Source organism: Lissotriton helveticus, chromosome 5_1 (genome assembly GCF_964261635.1).
Source record: "Lissotriton helveticus chromosome 5_1, aLisHel1.1, whole genome shotgun sequence".
Taxonomy (NCBI): Eukaryota; Metazoa; Chordata; class Amphibia; order Caudata; family Salamandridae; genus Lissotriton; species Lissotriton helveticus.
In genome coordinates this window covers 922,068,878-922,084,180 of record NC_136065.1, presented here as the reverse complement: position 1 = coordinate 922,084,180, position 15,303 = coordinate 922,068,878, and the positions used below count along the sequence as shown (strand labels likewise).

The 15,303-nt window shown below is 43.2% G+C and overlaps 1 protein-coding gene across 1 annotated transcript in view; it reads right to left on the bottom strand.

Moving 5' to 3' along the window:
* NOC3L (NOC3 like DNA replication regulator) overlaps positions 1-15,303 on the bottom strand; it is a 493,023-nt gene that overhangs the window by 269,144 nt on the left and 208,576 nt on the right. The window contains exon 10 of the mRNA XM_078643385.1: positions 2,985-3,113. Within this exon, the coding sequence (XP_078499511.1) occupies positions 2,985-3,113 (129 nt within the window). The remainder of the gene's footprint in view (positions 1-2,984; positions 3,114-15,303) is intronic.

Here is a 15,303-nt window from a genome sequence, read left to right as displayed (position 1 = left end):
AGTCCCTCCTTCCCTCTCCTCTCCTGATCAACACTACACACTAACAGGAGGTGCAACCTCACCCTTCCCGGACCTAAACAGCGCAGTCCGGCGGCTCCAAAGAAGACACAAGAAACAAATGGCCACATTGAGGGGAGCGGAAGTGATTTTATCCGTCTTCCGTTCTCCCGCTGTGTATTTTATGGTTCATTTTGGGACTTGTGTTCCTTTGCAGATACATTAAAGGGAAACATAGGTCATTTGTATTCTTTTACTCTCGAAAGTAGTGGGGAGAAGTCTTTGGAAAAAGTTGGCAAAACAGCTTTTGTTATTGGGTAAAATTATTCCTTCCTAAAATAAAACGCCTTGAAGCTATGGAGTTTCTTGCAGCGCCTCCATCCAGCTCCAGCATGTGGCAAGGATGCTGTGGCGATGAAACTGGTTCGCTTGCTTGCATTTTCACCCAAATTTCGCTTCTTGTCACTTTATAACTGTAACACAGACTGGACAACTGCTGAAAAAACTTTTGCTCCTGAGCAGCGCACCACACCCACCAGATAAACACAGCCGCTCGCTCACCAAATGTTAATGCAATGCCGCTGGTAGCTACACCGCGAGCATTTCTCATCGCATTGTCTTGCAACACAAACATATACACACGTCACAAAGAACGATAATTTCCTTTTGTTTTCTTTCTTTCGTGTGCCAACAGAATGCAAATGAACACAAGTGGGCGCAAGCATTTCACGAGTGGGCGGAAGGAGCGAACATGCCATTCATTCAACTGTCCCTCTTCCCCACCAATGAAGACGCCCTGTTCCGCTGATCTCAGGTGTTCAATCTTGAAATATTTTTGCATCATGGTAGTTGTAGTTGTGTTGATCCCCTTATAAACCCAGGACTAAAACAATGCAGAACATAACACCACGATATATCGTTCGCCGTGTTTATGCAAGGAGGAATTTATTTCCTTTGACGTAATCGCCAAATTACACCTAGTCACATCTTAGTAAGTAAGTCTACAGCCCAGGCTTTTTAGCATCAGCACTTTGGACACTGGGACTTGTAGTTTCACGTTTGTAATTGCTCATACATAGAAGGTTGCCACGGCGTGTCTCCCCTCCTCCCCAAGTCACGTTTGACACGATAACCAGTTTCGGCTTCAATGTACGGAGTTCCGCCACGCTCTGGACGACTGGAGATAGTGGTAGCATTTACAAAATGTGAACCTAACAAAGCGCTCACCGGGACGTAGCCTTTTCTGTTTTCTGCCGTCCCACTTAGACGGACTCGGCCTGACTTCCTGCTGGCGTAAAAGGTTTATTATATTCTTTTTGGGGCCATCTGTTTCGCCCCATAAAGAAGATAAGAAACCTCTTACGCCAGCAGGAAGTCAAGTCCGTCCGTCCAAGTGGGACGGACAAAAAAAGAAAAGTGTACGTCACTTCAAGCTCTTTCCCAATGGCCGGCCACCGATTGGCATGAACGGTGACGCCGACCAATGGGAAAGAGGGGCGGGGCTTAAAGCCTGATAGTCAAGCTCACCTACAATCATAAAATCTTGCATTGCAGGCCGAGACCTAAAAAGCATGTAGAGCGGCGAATGTCAACCAAATTCTTGTGTTGTTGGCATTCAAAAACTGTGACAAAATTATCTGCTGCTGATGGATCTCTACTTGGCTCGTTGCTGAATAATGGTGTAGCAGCAGAGCGGCAAACCTCTAGGATAGTGGCGAACATTACTGGACACATTAGAGTAAGGCTTCTCATTGAGGGCAACAACGTCCTCCCTTTACAGTTAAGTATCAAATTGGGTACAGAAGTATAAAGTACACGTAAAATGAGGCAATACTGTAATGGCCTTGATTTAGAGTTGCATCTCTTTTTGGGGAAAGGCTGAAGTGCTATGGGAAATGGGGACCCTCTGGATCAAAGGCGAAATCAAGCCTCCACATCTTCCGTCAGAATTGGAGGCCACTACCTGAGGGACCATGTGCAACATCATTCACATCTTAAGGAGCTATACCACAACTGTTCAGTAGAAATATAACCCTAAATCCCAGTGCTCTCGAATGACAGCAGGCACCCGCGCCGGTTACATGTTCCAGAGGTAACAAACATTTGGATCACAGACACCGTTTACAAGATACAGTCCCTTAAAAATGGTACCCACTAAGGGGATCTATTTTGTGTGCTAAGACTCTTTAAGCACCAGTTAGAATGTTGATACTGAGTGAGTCCCAGTTAGATCTGTAACTAGTTCCGTCTGACCTGTGTTCGGTGCCCCAATGCACTGATAACCAACTTCCCGGGTTCCCACTTTAAGTGGACACCAGAACTATGTCTTTGGGACTAGCCGCTTTTGCAACACAGAAACGTCTACTATTCTGGACTGTTCCCTTTTGCATGGTGGAGTTTGAGGATCTAGGCATATTCTTAGTCACTTGAGCTGAGAATGCTGCTGACACTTGCATTCTGGCCTGCTGAAAAACTAGGACTAAGGGCAGACATATCATTGCACACTATGTATATATATATGATTTGAAACCGCTACTGTGAACATTTACTCATTAAAAACACTGCCCACACATAAAGCTCTTGCGACCCACTGATTTTCAGTAACTGCTGTGTAGTTATGATCTACAACCCAGAAGATAACACTGTTCATTATGCTCCCAGGCTAGCCTGAATATAGAGTATTACCACGCAAGTACTACAAAACCGATTGGGGGTGTATCTGGACCCAAGACAGTGCTTGGGCCTTTTTTTCAGTTGTTCATCAATTGAGTGCCCTACATTCTACATATATAAAGACCAGTTGCTTTTAAAGACCCCGTATGCTTATCAAAGCAGTACATTTAGGAATTTAACCCTTACATTACAGATTTTTTTAAGAGACTAGAATACACATTCACTGCTTACTTCCTACTATAAATTGTTCTCTTTTAGCATGCTCATTTATTATTTATTGTTGATTACTTCCAGTAACAAAATGAGAAACCTACCTCTGGCCTTACATCATAGTTACGGCTCTTTACAATGCCAGATATGACTTTCACAGCAGACAGGGCAGCATAGCCTACCCTATCTTGTTTAAAGAGCTTCTTTATTGCCTCACAGCACGTTTCTGAAATCTGGGAAAAAACAAAATAAAGGCATACATTTGTTAGTGAAATACTGAACAAGTGCAAAAATTAGCTTTTATAGCACAAACCAAAATAAATGCAAAGCAGCATTTGGAGCACTATTAAGCAAATACGTAACTTTTTTCCCCTCTTTTGCCTATTATAGCTCATTCAACCATGCAGTCAAGGGCCGTAACTTTAAACTCTCCAAGCTGAAAAAGAACATTCCATTCCTACACACTAATCAAAGAGTGAAGCAGCCAAGAACACCATGCACATGGATGGACCCCTGCAACGTAATCCAAATGGGCCTTGATAAAAATCTAAAAGATGCAGTGTGCGCAAAATCAAGCCATCAATTTAAGCTTGATCTTGAAAAGGCAAAGTAACACAAGGACCACCCTAAACCCGGTCTTGCTTCCTATGGAGACCACAATAATATTCTGTCCCATTGCATAAGTCCAACTGGATCAAGAACAAAGCAACATACAAATGTTACCCCCATACTACGTGCCATTTGGATGTTTGCCCTCCTCAGGCTTGAAGAAAGTAAAGTGTCTATTTCTTTCATCACGTTTTCTCAGACTGGTTACATTTGCCTGCTATCTCCAGTTTGGCTTGTGGTCTCTCCACTGTGGGGGCTCTTGAGTAGACATGGGAAAAAAGGAAGTCTCCTAACTCCAAATCTACTGTGGGCCCTAACAGCACGAGTATGGGCACTTTTTTGGCCAGAGCTGTGGGTGTCATTACCAAGGAGATTGATGTAGCAGAAAGACCTTTGTCCTGGCACCTTGCTGGCTCAACTAGTAATCTTATGCATTCCAATGCTGGTTCTTTTGCACTGGGGGAACCCGTGGTCCTTTTGGATAACGAGGAGGTTTCACAAAAAAGCCATAGTCCCTGGCCTCCCTTTGGATTCACTTGCTCAGCAGTTGTCCCTTAATTGTACTCCGGCTGCTAAGCTTCAGCGAAGTCCAAGCATGCAATCCCAGGAGTTGATGACACATGTAAAAATACCCCTGATACTTCTAATGCCCCAGCTAATAACCTCCCTCCTAGGTGCTTACGACGACCCAGCATGGGCCCCCATTTTTCACCAAATGCATCACTGCTTTTAACAATTGTCTCACACCTTTAATGGAAAAATTGGATAAACTTGATGCTGAAGTTGGCAAAATCTCCAGTTTCTGTCAACACTACTTTAAGCCTTCCCCTACTGAGGTAACCTCTGCCACCATCCCAGTAGCTATGCCCCCCACCCCCGCCCCCAGTCTTCTCTGTCAGGAGCCAAATCCACTCCAGTCAATAACAATGCTCAATTACCCTGTGAAAGTCTCGTTCAGAGCCACATCCCCTCAGCCATCTCAGATAGAGTGACTAACATATACGATCCAAGCAAGGCCGGAATGGCCATAGCGGGCGCCGGGCGTTTCCTCGGTAGGCTTCTTGGGTGGGGACTGGTTTTGGCCCCCTGGGGACCGTTTTTGTTATCGGGGGGTCAGCAATATCAGCCCCCTGTAACAAAATCGTCCGAAACCAGCCCTCGCAAACTGCTCGGCTGCACTCCCTCTCACCCCAGGGGGGGCCAGCTGAGCAGTTTGCCAGGGCCGGTTTCTGTTCCCAGTCCGGCCCTGTATCCAAGCCACCCACATATCAGATCTGTTCCTGACCCACGTCGTAAGCACATCTTGCTGCAAATCAACCTTCCCCCTGCTAGCTTTCCCTTTTTTGTGCATCTGGGCAACGTTCCACAGCTAGTGAACCCGAACGCAGAGACCACTGTCCAGCTCGAAAAGGAAGTATGTCATTAGCTTGTCAGCTTTAAAGTTTATGACTATAAAAATATTTTGATGGTTCAACAAGTGGGATGGATTGTGGATACTGTAAAGCCTTTACATGTGTTATTATAAATTTTAGATATCTAACCCTTGCAAAGCGCGTTCTGTATCAACATCAGCAGGCCTCAGCTATGGATGGAAATATATGTGTTTTGCCTTTAAGATTTATTTAAAAATTATCTACATAAGTCCCAGGATTGGACGCCCGCATCAGGGGTTAATGGTTCTAATCAGGTGGGAGGTGCTTATGATGGAGCGAGATTCAGAAATGTTTTTCATTTCAACTCGTGAAGTCACACTTCCATAAATAAAATAATAAAATTAACAGTTGTGCTGTGTATGTATTAATTCAACCTAGTTTAAGTTGCATCTACACATGAAAAACGCGGGATACTAACATGTGTGCTCATAAACGTGCATTATGTTGCATTTCCTTGTTTGTGATAAATAATAAATTAATCGTGTTTATTTGTCATGTCAAAAATTAACTGCAGCTGTTTAGAATAAATGGCATGTGCTTATTTTGCTTCCCTGTCTATGTGATGTCACTCTATTCTCTATATGTGCATAAAGAATTTTGCTGGATAAAAAGAAGAATGGTAGATATAAAATGCTGCTTTATTTGTTTGCTTCTGCTAGGTAACTTAGACTAATGGGTTAATTATTAGCAATGGAGGGTGGCAACAGAAAAATTTATATTACTCGCATTAATTATTTTCTTGTGTTTGTTTATACAATAGTTAATAAAATGGCTTTGGGCCTCGTGAAAATTTTCCGTGCTTGCTAAAATCTGCTTGGAGCCAGAGTGAGTCCATGATGGCAACAGTTTTCTCCGTCTGAAAAGTTTGTCGTGCCGAGATGACATTCTCTTAGCCGAACAAGGCCAAGGCCAGGAACCGGCGAAAGGCTTATGACATTCGTGCATCCGAGGAAGCTAAAAAACTTTATTTGTTGCAATTGTTGCAAACTGGAGGAAACTGCGTTGTTCGAAAACTAGAGACAAAGGTCTCTAAGAATGATGACGGAACTATGATTCTGAAATGCGGTGACACGTCGCCTGTCACTTTTGGACCAATTGGGGCTCTGATTTCAGCAGTGAAAAATTACTTTTTCTTAGATTAGCTTAGCGTAGAAAGGTATAAAAACTCTTACCCCGTGGAAGAGTTATGCTTCTTCTTGCAGACCTTTGATGAGGGCGTTATGCTGTTGGACTTCTCTTGGAACACGTAAGAGCCCTCAAAGACTTTACTCTTTAATTTTCCTATAGTTAGCATTAGTTAGGGACTTAGGTTTTGAAAATGCCAAAATAGGGGGAGGAGCCAAGCTCGCGTCCGAGATGGCCGCGTTTTAGCTCGGCTCCGTTCACTCTCCTGTCTGCAACAACTATCCTCTACTTTATCCTGCCCCGGGAAGTATTCTACGATGTGCAGTGGAACGACGATACCTCACTGGCGCTTACCGTTTGCTCCGGTGGTTCCTGGGTGTCACGGATCCTGAGTTACGCCCCTGTCTGCTTCGGGGCCTCCGGAGCGGCTGGGCCTGGCACTCCCTGGCGGCGCCCGGGCTGGACGGGGTGCGGTGGCCGGCCCTTGGTGGTGGTGTGGAGTCGGTCGGAGAGGCCGATGTGCTAATAGACCGATTGCGGCCCCCCGGGCCTGGTCCGGCGATCCTGCGGCCTGGTGTTGGGGCGCTGCCTTCCATGGACGGGGTTAACCGTACATCTGGCTCGTCTCCCCTTTGTTCTCCGACCCGGCCATTTTGAGTTCCTCCGCCCGGGCTCGGAGAACGGTGCCGGCGGCGTGTGGGGTGCCGGCGCATCGCCTTCTTCTGGTGGCCCCTCTTCCTGCCCTGGTGGCACCTCCGCCGGTGGCTGCCGGTATCCTATTTGGCCCCGTTGATATCCGGGCGGGGGTTGGTGTTTGCAGCGGCCCCGCCGGGCTTCTAAGATGGCGGCCGGCCCCATGACTCTCGGCCTTGCTGGGACCGGCGATGCGGATCCGCCGCACGGCACGCTTTCTGAATACTGCAAAGGTGAGCCTACACTTGGCGACATCCTCGCCGCCCTGCGCTCCTGGGGGGCGCCCATGACCGCACCTATCGCTATCCTGGAGAGAGGTCCCTTGGCTGGGCCTACCGGGCCCCCTCCGGTTGGTGCGGCTTCATCTCTGTTGTGTGCTGCTGGAACTTTCCTTGGGGTCGTGGACCTGGAGGCTGCTGTTGGTGTGGATATACGGAAGTCCGCTGCCCTTCTTCATCCTGTGCCTCCTTCTGCTCCGGAGGTTCGCCAGCCAGATCCCGTCTGGACCGCCCTTGATGGGTCTACTTTTCCTCTTTTGCCTCCGATGGCCGAACGAAGATCCTGTGACTGTGCCGCTGGACCGGCTTTCTCCGTGTTCTCTTCGGAACTGTGCCTGCTTTGCCTGAGGTGGTTACTGTACTTTCTTGGTCATCCGTGTCGCGATCGCTATGACTTTAGTGTATTTGTGATTCGACTCCCTGTTATTCACCTCCGTTTCCATGTGATCTGGTTCCTGCTTTGTTGGACGACTACAGTTTGCGAAAAACGAGGACAGGGTTGAGCTGATCTTGCCTCGGTGGACTGTTATTTTGTGGTATGGTTGGGTGATCCGTTTATAATTGTATGAATCTGTTTGATACTTCTTAACGTTCCTGGAGCTTATCCGTGTATATATCATCTTCCCGTAGGCTCTGAATATTCTCGGGCGGGGGGGTGGGAGCCGATGGGGTTTTGATTCTGTGGCTCCTCTCCCGCTGTTTTTCCCTGTTTTCCCTTCCCCCCCCCCCTTTTTTATCTACGTGATTCTTCCTTTCTATATTTCTTCTATATTTCGGGTTCTAATTAGGGCGACAGGCACGCTGCTGGGGGGTAGGCCATAGCCTTCTGCAGGGGTGCAGGGTGGGCTGTGCGGGGTGGTGGGGGGGGGGTCTGTTTTATTGTATCTTCCTTTGTTCCTCTTTTGGTTCTATGGCTCTTGTGTATCCCCTAATTTCGTGACGCGGTGTCGGCGCGTCGCCCCCCGGGGTGTTTGTGCTGGCATGGCCCTTTTGGTATGTCTGCTGTCATGGTTTACTACACATCCGTTTCTCCTGTTGCCACTAGTTCCTTGTGCCGAATTAGTATTGAGTGCTTTATTAGCCGTGGGGGGCGTGCACTGACGCTGCGCCCTCACTTTCCCCCTCCTTTTTTTCCGATGTCCTTTTCCTCCCTTATTTTCCCTTTCCCCCCCTCATTTTTCTTTTCCTTTCCTGGGTTGCTGTAACGGAGGGCTTTTAGTTTTGTAAGCGTACTTTTCGCTGTTTTACTATTATGTGCCATGGTAGTGGTGGGAGGGCGTTGAGCAGCGATTGTGATTGTTATTGATGTGGGACTCACGTTCTGCCTTTGCCAAAATGTGACTGTTCTTTTGGTCTTTTCCTGTATTCGAAACTTCGGCTTGCTCACGGCCCACCGCGGCCCTCTGGACTCTACAGATTGTCATTATCCTGCGAAACCCCCTTTTTCTATTATAAAATTAACCTACTCTTATCCTGTCCGTGATGGCGGCTCGAAGACTTGTTACCTTTGCCTTCATATGAGCTATTTAGAAATCCTATTGTCACTCCTGTATTGCCTAGTATGTCATTTTATTGTGGTGGCCGGCCCGGTGGGTTGTAGGCCCGTATCTGTGAGCGCCTTCTGTACAATAAAGGTTTTAAAAAAAAAATAAAAAAAAGAAAATGCCAAAATAATAATCTTCATTTGCAATAATAATTTTGATTCAAAATAAAATTGTCATAACTATTTGCAATGATACAAATAAAAATGCTTTAATAAAATTTCTAATACATTTTTCAAATGAGTAGCTAATAAAAATGTTACTTTGGAAAACAAGCTGGTCTTGTTATTTTCATGGGTATAGGTTATTCATAGCTAGATCTTATCGCCACAGTGGCTTAATTAGCTTGTAAGTTTGTGAAGTACGATGAATTCATTTACCATGGTTGTATATAAATGTGTATAATTTGTGAATAGGTTAATTAGGTCACATGATTCAGTTGGTTATAATATGTCATGTTAGATTTATGGGCCTTATGAGAGTTTATTGATTGATAGTGTAAATAGTGGAGTTGGGTAGCGTTGCTTATGACATATTTCCTATAGCCCGCTGGATCAATTTTTCTGGTAGCAGAGTTAATGGTTGCTATGGTAACCGATATGTTACATGGTAGTTGCATAGGATCGATGATTAACATGTGTTGAGTTTGTTCATTTGCGTTGTGTAGTCGAAAGGGTTTTTCCGGTGTGGAAAATCCTAGTTGTACCGGTACAGAGTAGTGTGGCCAGAGTGTAAAGTCACAAGTCACACAGTGCATTTGATCTGTTTCAGAGTTGTGATATCGTCGTGTATCACAAGTGTTGTCGTCGCGCAGCACGTATTAGGGATATAGGTGTGTCAGATAGAATGTATGCATAGTGAGGATTGTCTATGAAATCGAAGCATTGAGTATAGGGACAATGTGCCCCTTCTAAAACTCTTTGTGGGAAAGTAATAGAATTAATTCGAGCTTGAGTGAAGGGTAAGGTAACGTCGCTTATTTTACTGACGATTCATGTTATCAGTGGGGGGTTACAGTCCCGCCAGGATTTCATGTGTGTGTGGTTAGGGATACTTTCCGTTTGAAAGTGTGTAAATGGTCTTGTAATTCCGTTCGAGTCAAACTTTGAATTGCTACTTTATGTGCATTCAGAGGGAAGCACGTTCGTTATTACGTGTGTGAAGGGTAGATTAAAAGTTACTTTATCGGCAAATGTATATTCTGTGAGAATAGCGTCGTCTATTCCACGCAAATAATTTCTCGTGTGTCTGTAAAAACTATCGCCTTAATTAGAGAAACAGACAAATGGTTTGTTCTTTATGTTGTTGTTAATTGAATTCCATTGAGAAAAAAGTCTTTAAAATGGCGCTGTGAAACGTTTTTGTGAAGGAGGGGTGAGCGCTGAGAGTGAGACGCGAGAAAAAGCAGCGGCTGTGTACGTCACACGGTCCGCGCAGGGATTGGGTACTATACATCACAGGCTGTACTCTGATTGGCTCACGTGATTTTGTCGAGCTGAAAGCTAATTGGCTTTGGTGAGAAGCTCTGTTTTTACTGGTCGAGCAAGGTGGTGACGTAGCTCGAACCTGATTGGCTTGTTGGTGTGTTTCACACACGGATTGGCTGGTGTTACGGAACAACCAGGAAACATTTACGATCATTTCTGATTAAGCGGATTTGATTTAAAAATGGCTTATTACTTTAAACATGTTGAGAAAAAGACTTCGATATTAAAAAAATGTAAAATTTTTATTTCACCCGACAAGAAAATTGAAACGCGAGGTGGTAAATTACTTCATAAGTACAAGACACCTGCAGCATATATGGAAGGTGAATATGGTTACCATACTGTCCTGTGGTTTGATGTTTGGAAAAATTACACAAAGGACGACGGCGTATTGGCTTGGCCGGATGATGGTTCATTTAATGTTAAAGTTTTAAAAAATTTGAGAGAGAAAATGTCAGCTTTAGTACCACGGCCTAGACGACACAATTTGAAGCTTTGGTTGAATGGGAAGATGAGATGTTTCAACTTCAGAGAGAAGCAAGTGGGATTAAGAGACCTCCAAAAACACAGAGTTACAGACGAGAAACGCATGAAGATAGAAAGCGTATGTGGAGACAGGGAGATATGTGCGATGGTCTCTATTTAATTAGGGAAATGGTTTTAGGCTCTCCAGGTGAAAAGAGAACTGAAAAGAAAAATAATGTTGTTATTGATAACGAATCAGAAGATCCAGTCTTAGAAGAAATTTTTACGACAAATAATAAAAATGCCCCTTTGAGAACGCCTCGTTCATGGTCCACTCCAACAGTTTCTGCCAGAACCACTCCTAGTGCACCCCCAATAAATAATTCTCCACAATTGTACCCAAATAATTGTGAATCTTTTGGAACTCCAGAACAGTTTGAGACAAGAACTAATCCTAGTGCTTATATTGAAAACAGAAGTTTTCCAATGGAAAGGGAAGCCCCTAGAAATCTAATGAGAACTGACAGGAATGAGGAAGTTGCAAACACTTCAGAATACTTGCGATCGAAAGAAAAATTAATTCAGCAGATAACGAAGAGCATGGAAGCAGTGACAGTTCCAGTAACGATTGGTCCTGTTTAGCCTGTTTTTGATCAAAAAGAAATTAAACAGCCAGGTTTAACAATTCCATTAAATGCAGAAATTCAAAAAGTAGCTGAAAATTTTTATTCAGATTTATCTGAAATGAATCGTGAAAAATCAAGGATGCCTGACTTGACTTTTAATCAAGGTTCTTTTAATCAGACACTAATGGGTGCAGAGTCAGATGTTGAGTCTCCTGAGAAAAGAGAATCGAATCCAAAACTTGATGTTGCAAAATTAAAAGCAGATTTGGAAGAATTAATAATTGGCACAATTGGTCCTGACAGTTTAAAATTTTACCGAGATGATGAACTCCTGTTCATCAGCAAAAGTATGCAATGGAAAATAAAGAATAAATGTGATCAGCTGGAGGAACTGGCAGAGGAATTAGAAATTGATTTGAACAAACAGAAAAACCTGGGAAAGCATTACAGATTACATTTTACAGAAAAAGACATTGAAATTTTCAATACAGGAGGAAGAATTACACACATAAAAGAATTAATTGTTTACATAAAGAAATTGGGTGACCTGAGTAAATGGAGAGTGAAATGGACCAAAAAGAAGGAAGATGAGAGGTTGGATAGGTTGGATAATCTGTCCAAACAGTTTCCGATGAGAGAAATTGCAGGTGGAGGGTATGTACATGTTCCCTGGACAAGACATGACATTCTGCTCTTTACTAATGATTTTCCTCGGCTGAGAGAAAAGCCAGTAGAATGGTACCGACAGGTAGACAGATTTATTAAAGTCTCAAAAGTTCTGTGGATTGATCTGGATGGCTTTTTTGACATTGTTGTCCCATCAGATCTCTGGACAGAATGCAAAATTGCTATTGGTTGGCCAAAAGCTGAACCAGATCGAACTAAAGATACTGGTGCTCCAGCACCCGAGGTCATGGAATTTTATGAAAAAGTGATTTATTGGTTAAAACAAAAAATTGCCCCAAACGAAGTATATTGGGTTAAAATAGACAGGACAAACCAGGAGCCGAAAGAATCAGTTCATTCCTTCTATGAAAGATTATTATTGGTTTTCAAACAATACAGTGGTTATGAAAAATTAGATGAAAAGGATATGAGCCATTTTATTTACAGGTTCGTATATGGTCTCAGACCAGAAATTGGAGAAATGATCAGGAATAATATTGTCGGATGGCAATCAAATTCAGTTGATGATATTTTGAGGAAAGCAAAATATTGCAGTGATGAGTTAGAAGCTAAACAAAAGAAATTAAAGGAAAAGGCAATGTGAGCACAGGTAAAAGTGGCTGAGCAACAGATTGGGAATTTTGTGCAACATGGAAATTTCGTGCAAAATCAGAATCAAAGTCAAGGAAAGTTTAAAAATAATTTCAATAATCCTATTAAGCCAAAGTTTAATCCAAAAATTGAAGAATTAAAACAAACGATGCCTTGTTTTAACTGCGGGGAGATTGGACATTGGAGAAAGGAGTGCAAAAACCCACCCAGAAAATTTAAAAATACATCATTTAACCCACAGATGCAGAATGATGTTGATCTGCAGCAACAGTTGCAGCTGCAGCGTCAAATGAGTGAACTGAGTCTTCAGCGACAGCTACAACAGCAGTTGACCCAGCAGCAGAATCAGATTCCATTGCCTCCTTTCCCAAACTGTGGGGGAGGTCAAAAATTCAATCCAGAAATTGGATTCAGCGGATGTGATCAGGTAATAAGAAATCAAAGACCAAATTTGCAAGTGCATCAGGACAATTTTTGTTAACAGGAAACCAAGGAAGAGAGTCTGATGACTGCTTCTGACGGTGCCCGAGAGAGGGGGAAGAGTGTGTAATTGGAGCCACTCTTGAGGTTGACCAGTCTGGTCCATTTGCAAATGGAAAGGTGAACGATGTAGAGATCACTTTTCTTGTGGACACTGGTGCTACCCGTTCTACTGTTAGATCAGTGGAAATTGAAAACCTACCTCTCTCTGGGGACACCATCCAAGTAGTCGGAGTCAGCAATCAACAAATGAAGACTGATCTTACTGAACCTGTGAATGTGGAAATAGGCAGTTTTAAAGACAAACACAGATTTGTAGTTTGTAATAGCAGTCCAGTGAATTTACTTGGGAGAGATATATTGTGTAAAATGAATTGCAGAATATATTGCTCACCTGGTGGAATTGAATTACAAACCATGGAGGAAGATGGGTTGTACAGACTGACCATGCTAATGATTGAGGCAGAAGAAGAGAAATTGTTTCCTACCTTTGATAAAGAAAATTTACCAGAGGAATTGAAAGAGACAGTTAAATCTGAGATTTGGGATTTAACTGGAAATGAGATGGGTCTGATGAAACATGTCGATCCAGTCAAAATTACAGTGAAGCAGGGAATAGATTTTCCAAACATTCCTCAATATAAAATGAAGGCAGAAACGATTGAGGGTGTTATTCCTGTAATTGAAAAATTCATCAAGCAAGGTGTTTTGAAAGAGATTGAGAGCAGTCCTTGTAATTCACCGATTATGGGGATCAAAAAGCCGAATGGAACGTACAGAATAGTTCAGGATTTGAGAAAAATTAATCAGATTGTCGTTCCTTGTTGCCCAGTTGTTCCAAACCCTGCTGTCATTCTTTACCAGATTCCGCATGATGCAGAATGGTATACTGTCATTGATCTTTGCAATGTGTTCTTTACTGTTCCATTGCATCCAGAAAGTCAGGAAATCTTCGCTTTCCGGTTCCAGAGTAGGAACCTCGCATGGTGTAGAATCCCTCAAGGGTATACAGAAAGTCCTTCCATCTTTAATGAATTGTTAAAGAGATCTTTGGAAGATTTGAATTTGCCAGGCAGATCGACATTAGTGCAGTATATTGACGATCTGTTGATTGCAGCAAAAACAAGAGATAATTGTGTGACAGACACAATTACAATTTTGAATCATTTGGCAGATGAGGGACACAAAGTGTCTCCTGCAAAGTTGCAGTTTTGTAAACAGGAAGTAAAATACCTTGGTCATAGAATTGCAAAAGGGATGAGACAGATGACAATCGAGAGAATCAAAATGATTCAGGGTATGCAACCTCCAAAAACACAAAAAGACAGGTGAGAATGTTCCTGGGAATGGTTGGTTACTGTCGTCAATGGATTAGTGGATTTTCAGTAATTGCAAAGCCACGGCAGAGACTGACGAAATCAGATGTAAAAGATCCAATTGTTCTTACTGATATTGAGTTGGAAGCTTTTGAGAAACTAAAAAGAAGCTTATGTGAAGCTCTAGCTCTGGGCATGCCAGATTATGAAAAGGGTTTTGAACTGTATTGCAGTGAAAGAGAAGGATGTGCTTTGTCTGTGTTAATTCAGAGACACGGTAACATGAGAAAGCCTATTGCTTACTTCTCAGCAGTTCTTGATCCTGTGGCAAAGGCCTTACCAGGTTGCTTAAAAGCAGTTGCAGCAACAAGTGTTAGCCTGGAACAGAGTGAAGGAATAATAATGGGATTTCCTGCAAAAGTCTATGTTCCTCACTCAGTTGAAATTCTCCTTACAAGGAGTAAAAGGCAGCACCTGACAAACAGCAGACTGACCAAATACGAGAAGATTATTCTGGGATCAGATAATGTGTCAATTGCAAGGTGTGTGAATTTAAATCCTTCCATACTATTACCTGACACTGAAAATATTGACGAAAATGACGTGGAGCATGAATGCTTGGATGTCATGGAATACTGTACCAAGCCAAGACAGGACATTAAAGATGTACCATTGCCTGAATCAGATCTGGTCTTTTTTGTGGATGGCTCCTGTCTGAGATCAGAGGGAGGTGTTTTGAAAGCAGCATACTCGGTCTGCACAGTAGCAGATGTTGAAGAAGCTTCATGTCTAGAAGGAATTCGTTCAGCACAGGTGGCTGAATGAATTGCTTTAATTCGTGCTTGTGAAATAGCAAAAGACTTGAGAGTTACCATAATCACAGATAGTCAGTACGGATTCGGAGTTGTGCATGATTATGGACAGCTCTGGTCTCAGAGAGGCTATATGACGTCAGCAGGTTCTCCAATCAAAAATGCAGAATTCATTAAAAGATTAATTGATGGCATTCAAATGCCAAGAGAGATTGCTGTGGTAAAATGCGCAGCACATCAAAAAGGTGAAGATTTTATCACTAGAGGCAATAAATATGCA